Source organism: Pan troglodytes, chromosome 13 (assembly GCF_028858775.2).
Source record: "Pan troglodytes isolate AG18354 chromosome 13, NHGRI_mPanTro3-v2.0_pri, whole genome shotgun sequence".
Lineage (NCBI taxonomy): Eukaryota > Metazoa > Chordata > Mammalia > Primates > Hominidae > Pan > Pan troglodytes.
Window position 1 is genome coordinate 68,469,906 of NC_072411.2, and position 25,104 is coordinate 68,495,009.

The following is a 25,104-nucleotide window of genomic DNA, read 5'->3' on the forward strand; positions in this document are numbered from 1 at the left end:
AATGAGCTGCCCTCTAGGAAGTAACCATTAGAATAAGATTAAATGGACTTAATTGTTCTTAATTCCTGCTACATTCCTTCAACCTGTCACCAGAATGTGACCATGTATAACTTATCTAAAGCATATCATTTCAATAAACAATATTCTCATAACATTATTCCCTTGTTTAATTTTCTGAGTCTCACCATTACCCTACCCCATAGACATACACTAATTTTTACCTAATAATTATCATAATAACATTCTCCTGGTCTGACTGGTCTTCCTTTATACCTGACATTTAGAAATACTCACCTTATTTCGGCTTCTTGGTGACATATTAGCATTCTACTTTGGAGACTCCTCATTTTCTTGCTTTCCAAAATGTACTCAGTTACCCTGACCCTGCTTCCTAAAACTGTATCTCAAATTTGCTGCCTATATGGCATTATTTCTTTTAACACTGTGGTCAAATAACAGCATTGGAGACTGCTTACTCTTTCCTTGGCAATAAACTCTTTATATACTAATCAATTCATTTAATACTCCCAATGTCCCAATGGGATAGGTATTACTGTAACCCAATTTTATGTCTGCAGACACTGAGATAAACTTTGATCAAATAAAAGTGAGGTATTGGATTCTACTTACCATCCTGAATAATCGAAGAAGAGCCATTCCTGCAACATTTGCTAGACAAAGTTCTATTAAACCATGGAACACTATCATGCTATCAAAAATGTTCCAACCTACTTGGAAATACCCATATGGATGCATTGCAATTATTTTAAAAATCATTTCTGCTGTGAAAATTCCAATGAAAACCTAAATCAAAACCAAATACATAGGTGAGAATATGATTCCAATAGCTGTATCAGAATCTTCACACACAAAATCTGTAACACACACTGTTTACTTGTCACTGTCACATTCTTCACAGCTTCTCTGTCAAGATCTGGTTAGTTGTAAAGTCTGCATTGTAAGGACAGACTCATACCTTTTATTTAACAATCTAATGTCAAACACTATATACAGAATCTTTTATTATTTTAATAAAATTCATCCTTGAAGAAAACAAAAGAATATTTCAGGGTGAAGACCTTTCAATTTTGAATAGTTATTTTTGAGGTACAGAGTACATGATACGATATTTAATTTTTCAACCTCTGAGAAAACATAGCATGAACCTATGGAAGCTGTCCTTTAAAAACTGTACTGGCAGAAATCACTAAATTGCTGTTTTGGTACCAAATAAATGTATAATTTGAAACTTCTAGCAGTTTGGCTGTTTTTATTAGTACCAAGCAACTAAACAAAAACAATGGTGAAAGAAAATACATTTAAACAATATACATTTGCTTGAATGTGACTTATTTTTAAACTCACAGGAATATGTTTTGTCTTTTGAATTGTATGTGAAAAAGGACTGGTGAATCTCAAAAATACCAGGCTAAAATGGTAAGTTCCAATCCTGGGCAAAGATACATGGTTAGAACAGACAGAGCCAACTGCTGTTTTGATCAGAATTAAGAATTCAGGAATCAGCTGCCTGTTATTTCACCTCTGCCCTACTCTGATCTACAAGCTAATGGTACCAAGAGACTGTATATTTGGGAAGGGAGGGGCAATAAATAATTTCCATGTAATGTAACTGCCAAGCATCTGGCTAGGAATCCCAAATTTAAACTGGGGAATTTTAAATTCCAGCTGTAAAACTATTCAATGATAAGAACATTTACAAAGCAGGGGTTGGAGGGATAAAGCATAAACACAATGCTTCATTCAATAATTATGCATATTGCAACATATTGGAGTTACAGAATAAAATAATGGAAATAATGATGAACAAAGAAAAGTTCAATGATAACTAAGAAACTGCAAATGAAAATAACGTACAATGAGAGTCTTACCAGGTTTCCAATGTTGAGAAGAGTGTTAGTTTGTTTACTCATTGGATAATGCTCCAAGGTCAGAAAACATACATTTAAAATTATGCATATGATAAGGAAAAGATCAGTAAATGGTGCCATTATAATCCTATGGACAAACTCTTTCAATTTTAACCAACAGGGAGAACAATTCCAGATCAAGAAAGTTTTAGCAAACTTATACCAGTATAATGGGCATATCTTCTTGGATTTTTCAAGTTCTGAAATGAAAGAATACAAAAGTTAAATATTCTGGCCGGGTGCAGTGGCTCATGCCTGTAATCCCAGCACTTTGGGAAGCCGAGGTGGGTGAATCACTTAAGTTCATGAGTTCGAGACCAGCCTGGTCAATATAGTGAAACTTTGTCTCTACAAAAAATACAAAAAATAGTTGGGTGTGGTGGTGGGTGCCTGTAACCCCAGCTACTCGGGAGGCCGAGGGAGGAGAATTGCTTGAACCTGGGAGGCAGAGGTTGCAGTGAGCTGAGATTGTGCCACTGCACTCCAGCCTGGGCAACAGAGTGAGACTCTGCCAAAAGAAAGAAAGAAAAAAAAGGAAGAAAGGAAGGAAAGAAGGGGGGAGGGAGGGAGGGAGGAAGGCTAAACATTCGCAAATTGTTTAAAGTTCTAACGAACTAATAGACAATTTTGACTTTTGCATGCAAAGGGAGATTTGAGGATAGAATTCTGATATGGAATTCAAAAACAGAAATACTCTATCCTGATAAAAAACTGAATGAAGGGAAACCCTCTCTTGGGCGACCCACTTTCTCAGCACGAGGAAGCTTTCTCTCTCTTTCTTTTTTCTTTTTTGTCTGTTAAACTTTCTGCTCCTTAACCCACTTCACATGTGTGTCCATGTTGCTAATCATCTCGGTGTGAGACAACTAACCACAGCCTTGCATCCCCAGGATGAAGCCGACTTGATCATGGTGGATAAGCTTTTTGATGTGCTGCTGGATTTGACAAAAACAAGCGATGGGGAAAGGATTCCCTATTTAATAAATGGTGCTGGGAAAACTGGCTAGCCATATGTAGAAAACAGAAACTGGACCCCATCCTTCCACCATATACAAAAACTAACTCAAGATGGATTAAAGACTTAAATGTGAAACCTAAAACCATAAAAACCTAGAGGAAAACCTAGGCAATACAATTCAGAACATAGGCATGGGCAAAGCCTTCATGACTAAAACACCAAAAGCAATCACAACAAAAGCCAAAATTGACAAATGGGATCTAATTAAACTAAAGAGCTTCTGCACAGCAAAAGAAACTATCATCAGAGTGAACAGACAACCTACAGAATGGGAGAAAATTTTTGCAATCTATCCATAAGGCAAAGGTCTAATATCCAGAATCTTCAAGGAACTTAAATTTACAAGAAAAAACGCCATCAAAAAGTGGGCGAAGGATATGAACAGATACTTCTCAAAAGAAGACATTTGTGTGGCCAACAAACATATAAAAAAAAGCTCATCATCACTAGTCATTATAGATATGCAAATCAAAACCAAAATGAGACACCATTTCACGCCTGTTAGAATTGCGCTCATTAAAAAGTCAGGAAACAACAGATGCGGGCAAGGATGTGGAGAAATAAGAAAGCTTTTACACTGTTGGTGGGAATGTAAATTAGCTCAACCATTGTGGAAGACAGCGTGGAGATTCCTCAAGGATCTAGAACCAGAAATACCATTTGACTCAGCAGTCTCATTACTGGATATATTTCCAAGGGATTATGAATCGTTCTACCATAAAGACACATGCACACGTATGTTCATTGCAGCACTATTCACAATAGCAAAGACTTGGAACCAGCCCGAATACACATCAATGATAGACTAAATAAAGAAAATGTGGCACATATACACTATGGAACACTATGCAGCCATAAAAAAGAATGAGTTTATGTCCTTTGCAGGGACATGGATGCAGCTGGAAACCATCATTCTCAGCAAACTAACACAGGAACAGGAACCAAACACCGCATGTCCTCACTCATGGGTGGGAGTTAGTTGAACAATGAGAACACATGGACACAGGGAGGTGGGCATCACACGCAGGGACCTGTCGGTGGGTAGGGGGCAAAGGAAGGGAGAACATTGGGAAAAGTGCCTAATGCATGCGGAGCTTAAGACCTGGATGATGGGTTGATGGATGCAGCAGATCATCATGGCACATGTATACCTGTGTAGCAAACGTGCACGTCCTGCACATGTATCCCAGAACTTAAAGTTTAATTTAAAAAAATCTGTGTGTGAAAATAAAAAAGCTGAATGAATTGAATTTCCTCTATTGTGTTCATGCTTGGCTTAGACAAAAGAAAATGAAGCGAACTGTGTATTAGAAGAAAAATGTAGGGACATCTCTCAAGAAAACAAATATGGAACATAGTTGAGAATATTGTGACTTACAATGTCTAGATTTACATGCTTTACAAATTAATGCCTTTTGATATTGTCCATGATAAATAATTATTGGTTACACATAAAAATATAGAGATAAGTCTAGAAGGGACCTTGAGATATTAATGTTATATACCACAATCTCTATATTTAGTCACAAGTTAATATGTCAATATGTTTTTAATGTTAAACAAAGAAAATTATTTGGTACTCTTTGGTCACTCTTTCCAATGTTTAAAACACCATGATTCTAAAATTTTTATACATGGTTTATCCTAATATTCTCAAATATTTCTTAAATTTTTGTTATTACCATCTAAGATTCTGAAGAAATTGCTGAATTTCTTTAAAAGTGAATTTTATGAGTAGTACCTTCAATAGTGAGTGTCTAATTATTTAGTACTTTACCTTCCTTATGTCTGAGAGTAGCATCTTCCAACACATCCAATGATGTGTCTGTAGAAATTGGTGACCTTTTCTTCATTTCTATTTGTATGGTCTTGGCCTGAAAAGGAATTTGATGGTTTAATACTGGCTTCCTGTCTTTGCAGGTCCAAGACTATAAGAAGGTGCACAGCCTTGCTAAAAACGCCACTTATTCTCCCGCAGCCTTTTCTTTTTATTAAATTGATACATAATCATTGTACATATTTGAGGGGTATATGTGGTATTTTCATACATGCATACAATGTGTAATGATCAAGTCAGGTTAACTGGAATACATATCATCTGAAACATTTATCTTTTCTTTGTATTGATAACATTTCAATTCCTCTCCTATAGCTATTTTGAACTATATAATAAATTATTAATTAGAGTCACTGTACTATACTATTGAACACTAGATCTTATTCCTTCTATTTAACCATATTTTTTGTAGCCATTAGCTAACCTCTCTTCATACCCCCTCATACATACCCTTTGCAGGCTCTGGTAACCACCAATAAACTATCTACTTTTATGAGATCCACATTTTTAGCTCCCACATATGACTGAAAACATGTGAAGTTGGTCTTTCTGTGCCTGGCTTATTTCACTTAACATAACCTCAAGTTCCATCCATGTTGCTGCAAATGACAAGACTTTATTCTTTTTAATGGCTGAATAATACTTCATTGTGTATATACTATATTTTATTTATTCATGTGTCCATTGATAGACACTTAAGTTTATTCATGTCTTGGCTATTGTGAATAATACTGCAATAAACATGGGAGTACAGATATTTCTTCAATATGCTGATTTTCTTTGAGTACATACCCTGCAGTGGGATCCCTGGATGATATGGTAGCTCTATTTTTAGTTTTTTGAGGAACCTCCATACTGTTTCCATAATGGCTGTACTAACTTACAATCCCACTAATAGTGTTCCAAAAGAATTTTTGGGTTCTATCACTTGCCAATCTTTAGGCAGTTATTAAACTGATTTAGGAGTTCTTAAAATTAAATAAAATTTTATACTGTGAGGTCTGAGGTCAAATACAAAAGGAGCAAGACCAGGAAATGGTTGTGGTATGATCCATATTTGACAAGTAATTCAATATATAGTTTAGGATTATTGCAAAGTATCAAATCAGGAAACATAGTACTAAGTAATAACAGAGTATTTTTCTAACATCTTAAATTTTGTTAGGATAATGTTAACTTTATAACTTTGTAAATGCTCTTGATAAAATAAAAAATTATTTGGCATTGTGATAATAAGTCTTGAAGAATAACAAGTAATGGAATGGATTTATAAGGGTTGTCTTAGATAGACCATGTATGATATTAAATGAGTAGGACAGGCATAATTCTGTAAGATAATTACTTCTTTCTGTTTATCATGTCTCTTGAATAATGGTTTTAAGAGATCTTCTGCTTTACTGATTTTACATTGGTAAGACAGTTAAAACTCCCAGGCTTTGTTGTAGATATTACAAGTTCTATGCATTGATAACTCTGAGGAGTGTGGCCATAGATGTTTCCAGTGATCAGATGTAAAACAGTATTTGAATTTAAATTTTTAGAACCAGACAATAGATGGATGATATTACACTATAGTGATCCCTGCTTTTACATTTGACACAAGCAAAGGATGATAGTATCTGTATATTTGTTAACTTGAGGTAAAGGCTGCTCTTGAATAGAGTTAACTGACATAGGGGCTGGCACTGTCCCAGCACTGAGGGAGTTAATGGTTGAGGCTTGCCAATACCCAACCCAACATTCTGGTTGGCAAGTTCTGCTGTGGTATATCTTAAATGGCATAATAGATACCATGGAAATCGTTATATTATTTCACTATCAGTCAAGCCCCCTGTAATTTCACAAATACTAGAGCTAGAGGAGGATAAAGCCAATTATACTGCATACTGTGTTTCCTCAGACCAGCGACAGACTCTGCAGGTCTACAGAGCTCCAGTCCCTCTTTTTTTTCCAGTGGGTAAAGTACCTGAACAGACACTTCCCCAAAGAAGGTATACTGTGGTCAACACATACATGATAAAATGCTCAACCTCAGTAATCATTAGAGAAATGAAAGTCAAAACCACAATAAGGAATCATCTCCCACCAGTTAGAAGGACTATTACTAAAAAGACCAAAAAAAAAAAAAAAAAAAAAGATGTTGGTGAGGTTGTGGAGAAATTGGAATGCTTGTACACTGCTAGTGGGAATGTACGTTCAGCCAATGTGGAAAGCAGTTTGGATATTTCTCAAATAACTTAAAACAGAGTTACCATTAGAGCCAGCACCCCCAATACTGAGTATATACCCAAAGGAATATAAACCATTCTACCAAAAAGACACATTCACTTGTATGTTCATCACAGCACTATTCACAACAACAAGGACAAGGGATCAATCCAGATGCCCATTAACAGTAGACGAAATAAAGAAAATGTAGTACCCTGGAATACTATACCACCCTAAAAAAGAACAAAATCATGTCCTTTGCAACTTGATGAACATGGAGGCAGCTGGAGTCCATTATCCTAAGCCAGTTAATGCAGGAACAGAAAACCAAATACCTTACTTTCTCACTTTTAAGTGACAGCTAAACTTTGTGTACACACGGACATTAAGATGGGAACAATAGACATCGGGCACTGGGGACTACTAGAGGGGGAAGGCTTGCGGGTGGGCAAGGGTTGAAGGACTACCTATAGCTCACTACCTGGGTGATAGGATCATTCCTACACCAAACCTCAGTGACATGCAATTTGCCCATGTAACACCTGCACATGTACCCTCGAATCTAAAATAAAAGTTGAGAAAAAAAAAAGAAATTAAAAAAAAAAAAAGTAATCTAAAAGTTCAGGATGTGGACGGGTGTGGTGGCTCACGCCTGTAATCCCAGCACTTTGGGAGGCCGAGGCGAGCAGATCACGAGGTCAGGAGATCAAGGCCATCCTGGCCAACATGGTGAAACCCCGTCTCTACTAAAAATACAAAAATTAGCTGGATGTGTTAGGGCGCGCCTATAGTCCCAGCTACTCGGGAGGCTGAGGCAGGAGAGTCACTTGAACCTGGGAGGCAGAGGTTGCAGTGAGACCAGATCGCGCCACTGCACTCCAGCCTGGCGACAGAGTGAGACTCTGTCTCAAAAAAGTTCAGGATGTAAGGATTAGATTTTTTTTTGTTTGTTTAAACTATGCTTATTCTAGAAACTATTTTTAGCTGAACTATAAGATTACATAAAATGTAAGTTATAATTTATGCAATTCCAAATTTTCGTGAGATTAAAAACCAATAGAAGTAATTTTTTGTTATTAAGAACCGACGGGGATTTCTTATATGTATCTCTCATAAAGATGACACTGTGTGACATACTGAATAATATCCTTGAATATATCCTTAATGGAGATGAATTAATTACTCTTCATAGAGCTGTTTCAGATAGGGACAATGTTTGTTGGAATCACATTAAGAAGCAATTCAGTAAAGATAACTGTCCAGGGTGGGGAATGGGGAATAAAGTACATGGTAATAATATTGTCGTTGATATAGTCAGTGCTCAATTCTCTACTAATTTGGCTTCAACTATGAATAGATTTTAGAATATGAAATGAATAAACCACAGGTCTGTCTAGTAATATATTTACCTTGATTGAGCTTCTTATAAATACTGAATAAATGCCCACACATTGGTCAAATACTAAGGATATAGCTATTTTACAGTGAAAATTGAGAGGATTGTTACTCAACACCCTTCCTCTATGGATATTTAAGAGCTAATAAGGGCATATGCCTGAACTTTTGACAACCCAATATTAAAATTAAACTGGAAAAGGGGGCTAGGATTCTTTTTCTCAAAACTAGTTTAAGTATTTTTTGGAGGGGAGGTAGTAATAAGGAAGAACTTAGTCACATGTCTCACATTTACCTGAATATCTGACAAGCTTGTCATGGACTCAGGGTTACTCTTTCCTGCAGCCCTGCTGGCCTTTTTACTTCTCTGACTCACCCTGCCCACTCCATCTATTTAGCCTGGACACATTCTTCACATCTCAACTCAAGTGTCAGTTTCTCATAGAAACCTTTTCCAACTCGGAGAATCCTTTACAAAAGGCCCTCAAAGGACCATGCCTCTCTGCTTCATTCCACTTGCCCCAGTTTCCTTTAATTTATTAAAGCAGAGAATAATGTGAACCACCAAGTAACCAATATCCAGCCTCAACAATTGTTAATGGTCTATTTTTCCTTTTTCATTTATTCTTCACTCTACTTATTTTCTGAAATATTTATTTTAAATAAATTTCAGAGATAGTACACTTTTCAGATAAAATATTAAAAATATAAATCACAACACCATTATCACAATTAGCAAAATTAGTAATTCCTTAATATTAACCAATACTCAAATTATACTCAATTAATTACTCAAAAACATCATTACAGTTGATTTGTTCTAATCAAAATACAAACAAGGTCCAAACATTTACTTGGCAGTTTTATCAATTATCTTGTAATTTTAATTTATTTTTTCCAACATGATTTATTTTTTAAAGATTCTGGGTTGCGTATACTTTAGACTTTTTCACATTCTTTATTTGGAAGATTATATCATTTCAGTGTAATTTAATGTATTCCTCTCTTACAGTCTCTGAGAAAAAAAAGCAATTGGATCAAGATGCTTATTAGACTTAAATTTTAGGAAGAATATATTGTATCTGGTATTTTGTGTTTTCTATTCCATAACAGCTAGAAACACATAATTTTTTGTCCTTCAGATACAATTTAGTGTTTATGATAATTTGATAGTCTATCTATCCATTAGACAATTAGCTTCATGAAGATAGACACTCTATTTGTATTTATTAAAACTCTTTATATCCAGTGCTTTGTACAATTGTCAATCATGTTTTAATTCGTTAGATGAATTATGACTATCATTTTAAATGTGGCAAATATTTTTTAAAAATATTTGTATTTCTACAATTTTATATACATGATTATCTTCCTGAGATTTTGCCAGTAGTTGACAATTCATAAGAAAGTTTCACCTGCAAGGAATGAAACTGTTTCAGCACTGAACCTCCAGAACCAGGAAGTGAAGTGGTAAATGATGGATTCTATTCCTCAGTGTTGTGAAATCAAATATCAGTGAGTATAGATCAATCTCTGCAGCTGGAACTCCTCAATGAGGATTAAACTTGAAAATTCATGATGGTACTTATCATATGTCTGGTGCATATTTGACACTCAATAAACATTTTATGTGACTGCTATCGTCATTTTTATTGTTATTTTAATTATCCCTAAATATAGTCAAAGACAAGAATTTTATGTTGCTGGGTGTTTCTCTGTTGAAACAGCCATGCCTTCTTGGGTTTGCCTTGTTGTGTTATCTATAATTAGTGACTGATTATTTATGAACTTTATTAACATGAATTAAATTTTATAGTATAATAACATAAACATTTTAATATCTTGTTTAATATTATGGCTAGTTCTACATTTCCCACTTTGGAGACTGAACCTCAATTTTCTTATGTGAAATATTGAGATAATTCCAGTACCTCAAAGGGCTGTCACAGTAGAAAGGCAACAGTGTATGTAAAAATTTAGCATAGAGTCTGAAACATAGTAAATAAGCAATAAATGTTGCATGATATTAATGTTATTATATTGTTATGAGATAATTCACTTCTAAAATGTGAGTTTATTCAATCTGACTTTTTCCATAAAAATCAAGTGTTCTTAATATATAGATTGCTGACTGCAATAGTTTGTGTAAAAGATATCTTCTACATGATGTATAATATTGACATGTCATAATAATTTTATTAATAGTCTTCATAACATTTTTTCAGTTGCTTAGTAAAGTGTAAGCACTGCTTAGTGCTTTACATGCATTTATTTCATTTGGACCTCACTACAACCCATAAGACAGGTTCTTTATATACATTTTACAGATAAAAAAGTTGAAGTTTAGAAAAGCTAACAAACTTGGCAAACATCATTCATCTATTAAGTAGCTAAACTAGGCTGAAATCCATATTTATCTGACTGCAGAGCTGTGCTTTTAGCCAATATGACCAACAGCTTTCCTATACCGTGAGGATATGAAGCACCTAAGCAATATCCCGGCAATTCCAGCATCAGAACTGACATCTGACTGGTTTGCAAGCAGATCAGTGACCTGTAGAGCCCTCAGTTTGTTCCATTTTACATTATTTTTTCTAATTTTTTGTACTTATAAATAAAAGAGGAAAATTCTTGTACAAATAATGTATACTCTTACTTCCTAGAAAATTCTTCATGATAAAATGTTCTAGGAATCTTCCAGGAAATGAAATGGGTTATAATTTAAAATTTTAATAAAAATCAGAAAATGGGATCCAGAGCAGAAAAATGAGTGGAAATATGGTAAAATTGGGAAATATCCAAGTTCTTCACAAGAAGAGTTAATAAAACATTTCATCTGGGATCAGAGAAGTGCTGTTACATTCTTGGATACAATTGAGTGCAGCCATAAGCCCTTAAGATTGTGAAATGCCACTTCAGAACAAATTACACATTCAACATATCATTCAAACCCTAATCACTCAATCTGAAGGACCCCGGACTCATTTCTTAGAAACAGAAAGCTTTTGAAATTTGTTTTTCTGTGGCTTACTCATATATAATGGGAATACTCAATAGCCTTTTTTATACATGTTTTCTTCACACAGTCCACAACTGCTTCTTGTTCAATGGTATGCATGTTATGGACACAAGTAGCTATAGAGTCATTCAGTATGATCTTACATCATGTTGTTCAGATTCCACCTTTTGGTACAATAGCTTTCTAAAGCTTCTTGACTGGTCATGACTTAATAAAAGGGTTATATACAGGGGAGTTAACATTTCCATCTTTGACTTAGTAGGGACCTTTGGTATTAAGGTACCTTACTATATATTCCACTTCGTGGCAGAGTGTATCTCGGCCCTTTACTTTTCCCCTTGTCTTTTTATCTCTTTATAGAGAGGGCTCCGGGTATGGCTTCTCTCTATTTTTTGTTCTCTGGCTCAATATAGACCTTTTTCCCATTTATCAGAAAGGTAGTTCAAAGAAGAGATGTGAGATTGTCAGGTCCTGCAGAATATTAGAAAGCTACTTCTGTTTGCTTTCTACCATCTGGTCCTTTCTTTAAGCACACTTATGGCACAGTTTAGATTTTTAAAGACAATTTTCCAAAACTTCCTTAATGCTACTTCTGTCAATACTTTCAAATTAATAGACCAAAGTTTTTGCTATGAGGCTAAAGAATCTGAAAAAAATATTAAAGCACAACACTAAGGTAATTGACAATTACAGTAAAACATTGTTAGGCTTTATTAATCTGGATTTAATTATTTCAGGAATAAAATAATTCCCTGTACTATGATACATAGTGCATTTCCTCTGGAAAGAACTAGAAAGCCAATAAAGTAATTTTATTTCTGTCTACAACTTCAGTACTGTAATTTTATGCATCCTTTTAGTACTTTCTAATTTCTAAATTATGGAAGGTTCTGTCACTTTTGCATTAACACCAGACATTTTTCAAAGTTGTAGCAAAAGCAAGCTCTCTTGTTGAAATATTTTTTGATCTTCTGATTATGTACCACACACAGGTATAAACATCTATTAGAAGGCAATGTACTCCAAGACCTTAAAAAGACACCTCTAGCACTGTGATTTTAAGAAGCATTAGAAAAAAAAAAAATGAAACCATGTCATTTGCAGCAACATGGATGCAGCTGGAGGCCATTATCCTAAGTGAATTAACACAGGAACAGAAAACTAAATACTGCATGTTCTCACTTACTAAGTGGGGGCTCAGCACTGGGCAAACATGGTCCTAATAATGGGAACAACAGACCTTGGGGACACTAGAGGGGGAAGAGAAGGGGAAGGGCAAGGACTGAAAAACTGCTTGTTGGGTACCAAACGCTACCTGGGTGACGGGATCATTTGTACCCCAAGCCTCACTGTCACACAATATACCCACATAACAAACCTGCACATGTAGCCCCTGAATCTAAAAGTTGAAATTTTGAGATATGTTCCATCAATACCTAGTTTATTGAGTGTTTTTAGCATGAAGGGGTGTTGAATTTTATCGAAGGCCCTTTCTGCATCTATTGAGATAATCATGTGGTTTTTGCCACTGATTCTGTTTATGTGATGGATTACATTTATTGTTTTACTTATTTTGAACCAGCCTTGCATCCCAGATATGAAGCCGACTTGATCATGGAGGATAAGCTTTTTAATGTGCTGCTGGATTTGGTTTGCCAGTATCATTAGACTACATAAAGAAAATGTGGCACATATACACCATGAAATACTATGCAGTCATGAAAAAGAATGAGTTAATGTCCTTTTCAGGGATATGGATGAAGCTGGAAACCATCATTCTTAGCAAACTAACACAGGAAAAGAAGACCAAACACCACATGTTCTCACTCATAAGTGGAAGTTGAACAATGAGAGCACATGGGCACAGGGAGGGGAACATCACACATCAGGACCTGTCGGGGGTGGGGGCAAGGGGAGCGATAGCATTAGGAGAAATATCTAATGTAGATGACAGGTTGATGGGTGTGGCAAACCACCATGGCACATGTATACCTATGTAACAAACCTGCACATTCTAGGCATATATCCAGAACTGGACATATATCCAGTATAATAATAATAAAAAGATGCTCTAATAAAGCAACTATTTAAAATTCCAAAAAGGGTTGAAATTATAAAAAATTTAAAAATTTAAAACTGCATAAAAAAATAAAAGAACACCACCATCACTGAGAAAAAGAACTAAAACCCAAACAAAAAAATATAATAAGTGTGGTAGATTATTTGCAAAAATGGCCACAAATTTCATTCTTTTTATTTATACCCTTAGGAAATCCCTTTCCACCTTAACTCTAACCTTGGCCATGTTACTTGCTTTACCCACTGGACAATAACAAATGTTGACACAAGCAGAGCCTTAAAGCACTTGGCATGGTGCTTGCTCCCCTGCTGTTTTTTGGAATCTGTGACCACCATGGGACCAGCGATGAACTGTCTTAACAGAGCCTAAGCCATAGAATCATGAGCAAATAAATGGTTGTTGTTTCAAGATTTAAAAAAATTATATATATATATAGATATATAGATATATAGATATAGATATAGATACCTCATCTGTTTCATTTCCTTCTTGAAGCTCTTTTCCAGTCTGTTGAAATTTTGGTTCAATCTTCTTAGATCTTTCACCAACTCTCTGCTTTTCTTCTTCATAGGCCATGGCAAGTATGCCTAAGAACAAACTTGCCATATAAAAGGAAAACAAAAAACTTACCACAACAAAAAATATCATGTAGACCTTCCCAGAAGCATAAAGTATCTAAGGAAAGGTAGAAAGTAAGGCAAAAGAGTAAAATGTTATTTATCTTCCAGGATTCTCCTATTTTAAAATAAAAGGCAAAATTTTGTTAGGAAAATAATATAGTCATAAATGGAATGTGATCATTAGACTGTTTAAGCACTGGCTCCACCTGAAGAAATAAATGAAAACCTTTTGAACTTGAGACCTGCATGTAAGGTATACAATATATGCTGTAAAACCAAGGGAAAATTAGTAATTTAATTAACTTAAGGTAAGTATTCAATTTTTATGTCTTCATTGATAGAGAAAATACATTTGAAATAATTGTCATCTCTCGATATAGAAACTGGACAGCCTCAACATGGAAAGTTATTTTCTTTGCAGAAGAATCTTTAAATATATGAAGTTTAATGAAGTCAGAGAATGTTTGGAGATTTTTTTTTCTGATTATTACTTTATGGAAAAATCACAGCAAAGTAAAAAATTAGTCTTTACAAGGAATGGAGAGCAGGACTATTTCTTTGCCTGTCAAAGTATCTGCTTTGGTGAAGAACCTTTAGACAAGCTACATGGGGAAGTCAAATTATCCATTTACATGAAGGCGTTGCAGTGGATGACATTTATAGATAGCAAAATACAACATTTTAGATTGCCAAACACAGCACTGACTAGCTTTTTATTTCATAATAATTTCCTAAGACAGATCAGAAAATTAAAAGATTTAAGAAATTATAAGTAGAACATTACAAATATAAAATATTATCCATTGATTTAACCTCATTGATCAAAAGTACATGAACAAAATTTAAGGAAACAAATGAGAAATTAAATTAACATAAAAGTATTATCTACAGAAAATATTGTGTGGATGTAACAATCAAGAATGTTTACAGATTAATAGAAAGTTCAAACATTCAATGAGAAATAATTTCTTGACCTAGAGTCTATTTGTCTTTAAAAGTATTTTTAATAAGCCCTGTTATCACAGTGAGCAACCTATTTAGGACTGGTTAAATATTTTACCACTGAAGTACCTGTTATTTATTGTAGTGCATTCAGCAGTCAGGAATAGGTATTATACAGTACATTGCAAATCCCATCTCTACTAAAAATACAAAAACAATAGCTGGATGTGGTGGCATTTGCCTGTAGTCCCAGCTACTCAGGAGGCTGAGGTGGGAGGATCGCCTGAGCCCAGGGTGGTTGAGGCTGCTGTGAGCCACGATCACACCACTGAACTCCAGCCTGGGTGACGGAGTGACCATGTCTCAAAAAAAAAAAAAAAAAGTACCCTTCAGGCCATGCACATCAGTAAATAGAGTTGGTTCCAAGTATTCATGGGTTCCATATCTGTGGATTCAACCAACCACGCATCAAAACTATACATATTAAAATTTTATCTATATTGAACATATAGACTTTTTATCTTGTCATTATGAACAATATAGTGTAACAACTATACAGTCTCATACCACATAATAACATTTAGGTCAATGACCAGCAGCATATACAACAGTGATCTCAAAAGATTCCAAAGGAACTGTTCTATATAGGCATATCAATTTTTTGGTTTTTTATACTATGTTTTTACTGTATCTTTTATATGCCTACCTATACAAATACTTGGCACAGTGTTCCAATTGCCTACAGTATTCAGTATAATTACATGGTGTACAGGTTTGCCGCCTAGGATCAATAAGCTATACTATATAGCCTAGGTGTATAGTAGGCTACATCATCCAGGTTTGTGTAAGTACACTCTATGATGTTCACACAATGATGAAATCACCTAATGACACATTTTTCAGAATGTATCCCTGTCATTAAGCAACACATGACTGTATTTACATAGCATTTACATTGTATTAGGTATTATGAGTAATCTAGAGATAATTTAACTTATACAGGAGACAATTTATACAGGAAGTATGTAGGTCATATGCAAATTCGATGCCATTTTACATAAGGGACTTGAGAATTCATGGATTTTAGTATCCACCAGAGGTCCTGGAACTGATCCCCCATGAATACTGAAGGACAACTATACTTTATGTTTATTATCTTATTCAATATTATTTCAATATACAGAAGACAAATGAAAATCAGATAGGAAAAAAAGCTCCCAAGATCTCACAGCCTATGAGGGAATGCCTGAATTCAGAACTTTTGCTGTCTCTACTATATAATGCTAGTGTAGCATAAAAGCATATACTCTTGTTAGCATAAAACAGTACATAATTTCTAGTTTTATTACATTTTAGTTTGAAATAGGGGCTAACTATGGCCCCTATTTCAATGTTTTTTATGAATATAAAACGAAACATTATACACAAAGATCTTAGCACATCCCAGGTTCCCAATAAATATTAGCTATACTGTAAACATAATTTTGTTCCCTGAGGGTTGACACTGTTTTGTTCATTTCTGTACCCACAGTATATCAGAATACTTGGATAAAATAAATATATTTTCAATTAATGGAAAACAATAATATCCAAAACATATGCTATACTCTTTGGGAAGAATTGCTAAATTTCCCTATCCATAATTAGTTCAGTTTAAGGCAATGTTCAGGATACAAATCTAGACAAAATCAAAACAAACTCTATCTATATTAGTCAGTAAAAAGTTGGAGTACACTATTCCCAATAGCAAAGACTTGGAACCAACCCAATGCCCATCAACGTAAAAAAAGAAAATGTGGCACATATACACCATGGAATACTATGCAGCCATAAAAAAGAATGAGTTAATGTCCTTTGCAGGGACATGGATGAAGCTGGAAACCATCCTTCTCAGCAAATTAACACAGGAACAGAAAACCAAACACCACATATTCTCACTCATAAATGGGAGTTGAACAATGAGAACATATGGGCACAGGGAAGGGAACATCACATACCAGGGACCTGTTGGGGGGTGGGAGGAAGGGGAGGGATAGCATTAGGAGAAATACCTAATGTAGATGACAAGTTGATGGGGTGCAACAAACCACCATGGCACATACATATATACCTAAGTAACAAATCTGCACATTCTGCACATGTATCCCAGAACTTAAAGTATAACAAACAAACAAACAAACAAAAACTTGGAGTACAATAATGAAGATCCTGAGGGCCCTAATGGCAGGACACTTCCAGACTGGTTCCCTACTTCTTTGGTAGAGGGAAAGAACTGTCTTGAAACAAACGCTAACAAGAAAATTAATTCATACATTTTGGGGGCAATAAGTGAAGAGCAAAACCTGTATTATTATAGCATATACAGTGATATAGCCCATACATATTCACTTATATTTTTATTAAAGTTCCATTAAGAATTCTATGTGTAGATGCTGAGAAATCAAAAAAGTTAAAATAAGACAAAAATACTTATTTTTTTTCTCAGATAGATAAAAAATTAGCAGGTAGTTTCTCAGGTAGTTCATCTCTAAGTGGTAAAATAACCGGACAAGCAACTAAAACACCACAATCTAAGGAAAGTATAGTGGCCCGTAGCATTCCAGTGTAGGATGTGCCTTACTCCTACACTGGGCTTGGGGAAAAGCTCAAGGAAGAAATCATGGTTTCACAGCATAAATTTGAAGCATGAAACTGAAGGCAGATAGGAGGAAACTTAAATTTAGGGAGAGGGTACAACATACATGGAAATATGATATTATGAGAAAAGCTCATTTAGGAAGCAGCAAACCTTTTGAATAATTAAACAGAGAGTATATATTAGAGTATGTTAAGAAATAAATCAGGAGATGTAGGCAGATGAGACCTTGAAGGGCACTATATATCATGCATATAGAGTTGGTATTTGAAAAACACTGAAGGATTTTTAGAAGAAGGATAATAAGATTATTTTAGAAATAAGAACCTCCTAGTGTTTTGGAGAAAGCACTGAATCTTATCAAAGAGACTGGAAATACCAATGCAAGTACTAGTCTAACAAAATTAGAAAAATATAGTTTGTGTAAAAATCTCACTTGTAATATTTTCCTTCTTTTTTTTTTTTTTACCAAAAATACAATTATGCTGCATGTATGTTTGGTCTATTTGATTTCCATTTAACAATATATTATGAAACTTTGTCTGTGCCCCAAATATATTATATTAGCCTATCATCATTAATGACCCATATATACACATATATTGCCCACAATTTATCAAGTCAACCAAAATAAGCATGGACTGGATGTGTATGTATGTTTGTTTAAAAATAAAGAATGTTCTCCTTCAACTATGAATAACTTCAGAAGTTAGAGTAATGCTGCTTTGAAAATAACACTATTTTCTACTATGATAGAACTTCTCTTCGAAGAAAAACTGAATCCCCATTTTCATGAATATCATACCTTTCTGAGAAACTATGACACATACATAATTAGTTATGGACACAGACTCTCAGAATTTGAATTTCAATTGTCATTACAGTAAGCCTTCTGTTATTGTAAATGGAACATGGTTGAATATTGAACTGGATAAGAAGAAATAGAAGAACAAAAAGAAACAGGACACTGTATATATTCAATAAATAATGGCTTAAGATATGGTAATGTCATAAATTCAAACTGTTTTAACTAAATAATTAATACCTAGATATGTTCTTTATTTAGTGATTACCAAATGCATAATATCATAGGCTTTGAAACAAGACAGTGATCTGAGATCTGGGAGGTTCAACTGCTATAAATTTTGGGAGGGTACTCGACCTCTCTAAATCTTAGTGTCTTCATATAAAAAGCACACACACACAGCTGGGCGAGGTGGCTCACACCTGTAATCCCAGCTCTTTGGGAGGCCGAGGCGGGAGGATCATGAGATCAGGAGATCAAGACCATCCTGGCTAATACGGTGAAATCCCGTCTCTACCGAAAATACAAAAAATTAGCTGGGTGAGGTGGTGGGCGCCTGTAGTCCTAGCTACTCGGGAGGCTGAGGCAGGCGAATGGTGTGAACCTGGGAGACGGAGCTTGCAGTGAGCTGAGATTGTGCCACTGCACTCCAGCCTGGGCGACAGAGCGAGACTCCGTCTCAAAAAAAAAAAAAAAAAAAAAGCACACATACAAATACACACACTCTCTTCTCTCTCTTTCTCTCCTCTCTTCTCTCCCTCTCTCTCTGACCTTGTAGAATTGTTTCAAAGATTAAATAAGATATAATACAATACACCTGGCAATGTGGCCAGCATATAATTTGACATTCAGTAATTCTCGTTCTCTTTTGTCTTCCAATTCTTCTGCACATAAAAATTTAAAAAACTATATTACATTTGACCATCATCTTAGGAGCAAGAGCATGGTGCCATTGCTAAGTACAGTACAATTTCTCTCTGTTCTTACCTGGTGATAAAGTACTTCAGGGTAATCCTGAGCCATTAACCGAAATAGGGCAAATAAGGCCCAGCCAAAACTGTCAAAATTTGTGAAGCCTTGATCAGGATTTATGCCAGCTTTTACACACACATATCCTTCAGGACACTGACTAAAGAAGACAAAGAAAAAAACCTGCTTACTATTAGGTGACTATCAGATTATTGTCAAATCATAAATATAGAACATCAGTCCTGAGTAATAGAGAACTCACGCTTCCACAGGGAGAGTAATGTCTGCTCCCAAACAGTTGCCTGCTAAGAAGTCACACGTGAGTTAGATTATAAGTTGATACAGTGAACAGTGTTAATTAAGCGAAAATAAAAAGGGGTCTGAAAAGTGGTTTTTGCCAAGCCATTTTTTTTGTATTTCTTTATTTTTTCATTGACAAAGAGAAACTGTACATATTTGTGAAGTACAACATGCTGTTTTGAAATATGTATATATTGTGGAATGGCCAAATGGAGCTAATTAGCATATGCATACCTCACATACTTATTTTTTTGTGGTGAGAATACTTAAAATCTATCGTCTTATCATTTTTCAAGAATAAAATACCTTGTATTAACTATATCTTTACTACTCCAATATTAAAGGGGAAATATCTGAACATCAGCGTGAAGGTATAACTGACGGAAAATGGTACTGATACAAATACAACTGCAATGGTTGAGGGTATAATTTTCAAATGACTTCGTGTAAAGCCCTTAGAACCCATTATTTAAGGGTGAGAAAACGTTTATCGCATCAATAATTTATAAGCAGTATTTGCACATGGGGAGGCAGATCAAATAAAATATTAATTTTATTTCCTTTTAGGGAGTCCTCATATTTCTATCCACTTGGGAGTTTCGGTCTTGTGTTCCATTATTACAGTGGTAGTACAGTAAATCATGCTTCCTCTCTCCACGCCCTTGTGTAGTTTTCTCTCACATTATTTTGGGTTTAGTCATGTTACTTGTTGTAGTTTTAATGGAACAAGGAGAGGTTTAAAAATCACTTGTGCATTGGGACTTGCTACATTGCTGACCCATAGTATCTAAGCAAATGAAGTATTGTTGTTGTCTTGTTGTTTTGGGATAGTTTACCATGCAGCCAAGTATGACTGCTGCAGGTGAAATACTGCATGACTTTCTCTTCTTGCCTTGAAATATACCATTGTATCCTGAATATCCATGACCATGTGTATCCAAAATATATCCAAAATGTATTTCGGGTCATATTTGAGCTTGGAATGTACATAAAAGGAATTAGCTGAAATGGGATGGGACAGATACAAAGAGATGGGTTCACCATTTGGATATGAGAACAGAATGGGAGCCCAGCAGGAGCTGGGCAAAAAAATATGTACTGAGGCCGGGCGCAGGGTGCATTGGCTTATACCTATACCCTCAGCACTTTGGGAGGCCAAGGTGGGTGGATCGCTTAAGCCCAAGAGATCAAGACTAGCCTGGGCAACACGGTGAAAACCCATCTCTACTACAAACACAAAAATCAGCCAGTAGTGGTGGCACATGCCTGTAATCCCAGCTACTTGAGAGGCAGAGGCACTAGAATTGCTTGAACCCACGAGGCAGAGATTACAATGAGCACAGATTGTGCCACAGCACTGCAGCCTGGGCAACAGAACAAGACTCGGTCTCAAACAAACTATATATATACACATACACACACACACACACACATATATATATATATATATACACGACACACATATGTGTATATATACGTATATATACATATATACGTATGTGTATATGTATATACGTGTATATATATACACATATATACACATATGTGTGTATACATATGTGATATATGTATGTGTGTATATATATACACACACACATACATACATATATGTGTGCTGAGCAAGTGAGAAAATGTCAAAATCCCCTGAATTTAACTAAACCATATAACTCATGCTCTCCTCCCCCAGAAGCCTTTGGTTAACCTGGGCACCAGAGTGTAAGAAAGAACTGAGTTTACAGATGGCTGCCAAGTCATCCCAGCTAAGCAAAGCAACAGGAGGGAATTACATGAGTCACATTGCTGAGAAGTGCCCTGTTTCCCCATTATGAATTGTAATTTTCATTTGAAATTATAGGAAAATGAGACATGACAGTTATGTCATCTCACTTAAGAATTATTTTTGAAACGAGGTTTTTATTAATGTAAATTATAGTTATAAAAACATAAAAGAGATTAAATAAGTGAAATATCAGCATATCTTTTTAATTTTTTTTTAAATGGATGTGAGGCTTTCAATGTTGCCCAGGTTGGCCTCGAACATGCAGCCTTGCCTCTTTGCATGCCAGGACAACCAGCCCGAGCTATCGCGACTCCCATTAGCCTATCTTTAATATTTCTTTTCTCCCAAAACTTCTTTCCAAATGATAGATTTATATTGTCTTTCTTGGTCATTCTCACTAGCTCTGGAGCACTCTTGAAAACAGAAGATAAGATTCTTGTGTAAGTCCCAGCTCTGCCATTTACTAGCTTCTAGACCTTGAAGAAATCATTGAATTAGTCTGCCTATTGCTTTTTTAATAAAATTGGATGAATAGTATTCCACATTGCATACTTCTGCTATGGTCTGAATGTTTGTGTCTCCTCAACATTCATATTGAAATTCTAACTCCCAATGTGATTAGGAGATGGGGCCTTTGATAGGTGATTAGGTCACGAGGGTGAAGTCCTCTTGAATGTGATCGATATCCCCAGAGAAAAGGCCTGAGAGAAACCTCTGGCCTCGTCTGCTATGTGAGGACACAGCAAAAAGGTACCATCTATTGACCAGAGGACAGGCCTTCACCGGACACCAAACTGGCCCAGCACCTTGATCTGGACTTCTCAGCTTCCCCGACTGTGAGTAATACATTTCTGTTGTTTTTAAACCAACCAGTCTGTGGTATTTTGTTAATGCAGCCCGAGTAGACTAAGACAACTTCTCAGTATAGTTTTGATGATGAAATGAGATAATACAATCAAATGGGAAGCAACAGTAAAAGCAATAGTCCTTCATTAAGTACTATTGACAGGTGATAATGATTTAATAGAATAAAACTAATACCACCTACCCAGCATCTGTCCTGTTGCCACAAAGGAGAGCATATCTTTCTCCTTCCAAATAATAAAAGTTTTCTGTTTCTGAAAAACAGGCAAGAAATGATATTCTCTATGTAATTATGAGTTAGCACCACAGTAGAAGTCCATTTGGATCTCTGCAGAAGCTAAAATCCCTTTCTGCAATTGTGAAGAAAAGAGCAAATATCCTTGCCTTTCAACCAATGCCTTTGGGAATCCAACAAAATGTTGAGTGTTCAACATCTCTGGGAAGACTGCCTTTAACAAAAGTTTCAATTTTTGATATATATGGCAAGGTGATTCTTACCGCGAGTATAATATGGGTTTCCAGTTCTGTTGTGCAGGGTTTCATTTTCATTCTCTTGGGGCCATCGAAAACATTTATGTTTCAAGTTGCCCATGAAGAGCCCCATCCCAATTAAAGAAAATATGCTCAGAAAAAACAGAGTTAGGATAATGACACCAATAAGCTTCTTCAAGCAGTGGATCAGGACCCCTACAAGGGATTTCAGACCTGGAAAGAGAAACATTTGTTTTTGAAATAATGTAATATCTTAGAAAAGCACTATTGGCAAACCTCTCCCACAGCAACTGCATACTCCATTGAAATCAATAGTTTTATCTTATAATGTAATTCTAATTATTTGGGTCTCATAAATAAAGTGAATACTAAATCAAAAGTTGAGGTTTATGTATTATTGCTAATTTTTAACACCTAACAAAATAATTCAGACACACTATTTAAAATTAATCATTTGTTTGTTTCTCTTTACAAAGAAAAACAATCTCCCTCTCTTGGTATCTACTTGTCATACTAACCTCCAGTGTTTGCAAACATAAAGAAAAGTGTAAGGTTATAAATAAAAATTAAAATGTTCTTGAAAAAAGAAACATTTTGAAACAGCAGTATTCTATGTTATTCTTTAATTGACTTTATAATAATTCAATTTGAATAATTTCAATAAGCAGGAAAGAGAATAACACAACTGTGATCTATGTAAACCGTATTTATATCAGAATACTAATAGATAACTCAAACCTAAAGCTGGCTTTATTTAAGGATATTCATTTTTCTAATTATAAATAACACATGCTGACTTCTCAAAGTAGAAAACAAGAAAAAACAAAAATAACATAATCATATCTCATAGAATAAATTACTATTAACTTTTTTGTATATAAACTTTCTTTCTTTCTTCCATCCTTCCCTCCCTCCTCCCTTTTCTTTTTCACTTGCTCTCTTATTTGCTAGTCTGTGTGCATTAGTATCCTAATAACTGCTCAAAACAATAATGAATGAGAATATACTAACTCTGTGATGTTAACTATGCAAGTAGTCAACATTTGTATGCCTTAGTTTTATAATTTTTTAAAATGGAAATAATACCTACTTTCTATCTTATTGTGAGAATTGAAAACTATCATTTGAATGACCACAGATGATTAGATTTCTTGAGTAAAATATGACAGGGTTCAAATAAAGTCATTCTTGTGACTACAAAAGTGTGATAATCCAGATTAAATATACAATTTTAATTTGACATCATAATAAAATATGTTTATAGCCTCCTTTTACCACTTAGAATTATATCATTCTTTTTACTATAAGCAAATCTTTTCAAAGTATTATACTAGATATATAATAGAATTTCTGTGTCAAATATACAACAGTGGTTTACCATTGATACACATGTTCACATAGTTTTCGAGAGATGAGGAACCAATGTATAAACCAGACTATAAGCCTTCACTAGAACTGGAACATTTTGAAATATTGTTGGCAGTTTATTAGAAAAATATAAAATGACTTCAATGTAACTTCTATAGTTACTATTCCAAACTTTTAAAATAGGTGTACTTGCACTGTGTGCTTATTTGGCAACTGTCATGAGTCCTTAGTGTATCTTTATACTTAATTTTTTTCATATTGTTTTGTTGGAAATGTTTTTAAGAAGAGCAATTCTTAAAGAAAAATATATTTCTGTGTTTATATATATGTGTTTATATATATGTTTATATATATGTTTATATATATATACACACACACACACAGATAGATAGATAGATAATTTCCATCATATACCCAGTTTTTGGCAGAGCCTTAATTTTACTACTGACATTTTGTTTGATGGAAAAAAAATGACACCATCACATTTTTATAAAATTAAGTTTGTTAATAATTTCCATTAGTATATACTAATTATATTTTGTTAAAAAGTTCTGGGTCTTACGCCAATTTCGATCTTAATTTTCTGGTATAACTTCCTCCTCCTTTTAAATTTTAACCTTTGTTTTGCTTAGCTTAAGTAAGTCTATTATAGAGTTTAATTGTATTTCTGACTTCATATTAAAGTCTCTGCCTTGATAAAAAAAATTTAAACCAATTGCATTTATTTTCATAAAAACCCTAGAAGAAAACCTAGGCATTACCATTCAGGACATAGGCATGGGCAAGGACTTCATGTCCAAAACACCAAAAGCAATGGCAACAAAAGACAAAATTGACAAATGGG

General features: G+C 34.8%; 1 protein-coding gene across 6 annotated transcripts in view; it reads right to left on the reverse strand.

Annotated features, from left to right (window-relative positions):
• Positions 1 to 25,104, reverse strand: part of SCN7A (sodium voltage-gated channel alpha subunit 7) — a 200,281-nt gene that overhangs the window by 39,017 nt on the left and 136,160 nt on the right. For all 6 annotated transcript variants that reach the window (XM_016949969.4, XM_016949968.4, XM_063790542.1 and 3 more), the window contains 7 exons: positions 22,899 to 23,105; positions 22,585 to 22,654; positions 19,475 to 19,616; positions 13,954 to 14,160; positions 4,724 to 4,820; positions 1,890 to 2,128; positions 631 to 804 (listed from right to left, as the gene is read on the reverse strand). In XM_016949969.4, the coding sequence (XP_016805458.3) occupies positions 631 to 804; positions 1,890 to 2,128; positions 4,724 to 4,820; positions 13,954 to 14,160; positions 19,475 to 19,616; positions 22,585 to 22,654; positions 22,899 to 23,105 (1,136 nt within the window). The remainder of the gene's footprint in view (positions 1 to 630; positions 805 to 1,889; positions 2,129 to 4,723; positions 4,821 to 13,953; positions 14,161 to 19,474; positions 19,617 to 22,584; positions 22,655 to 22,898; positions 23,106 to 25,104) is intronic.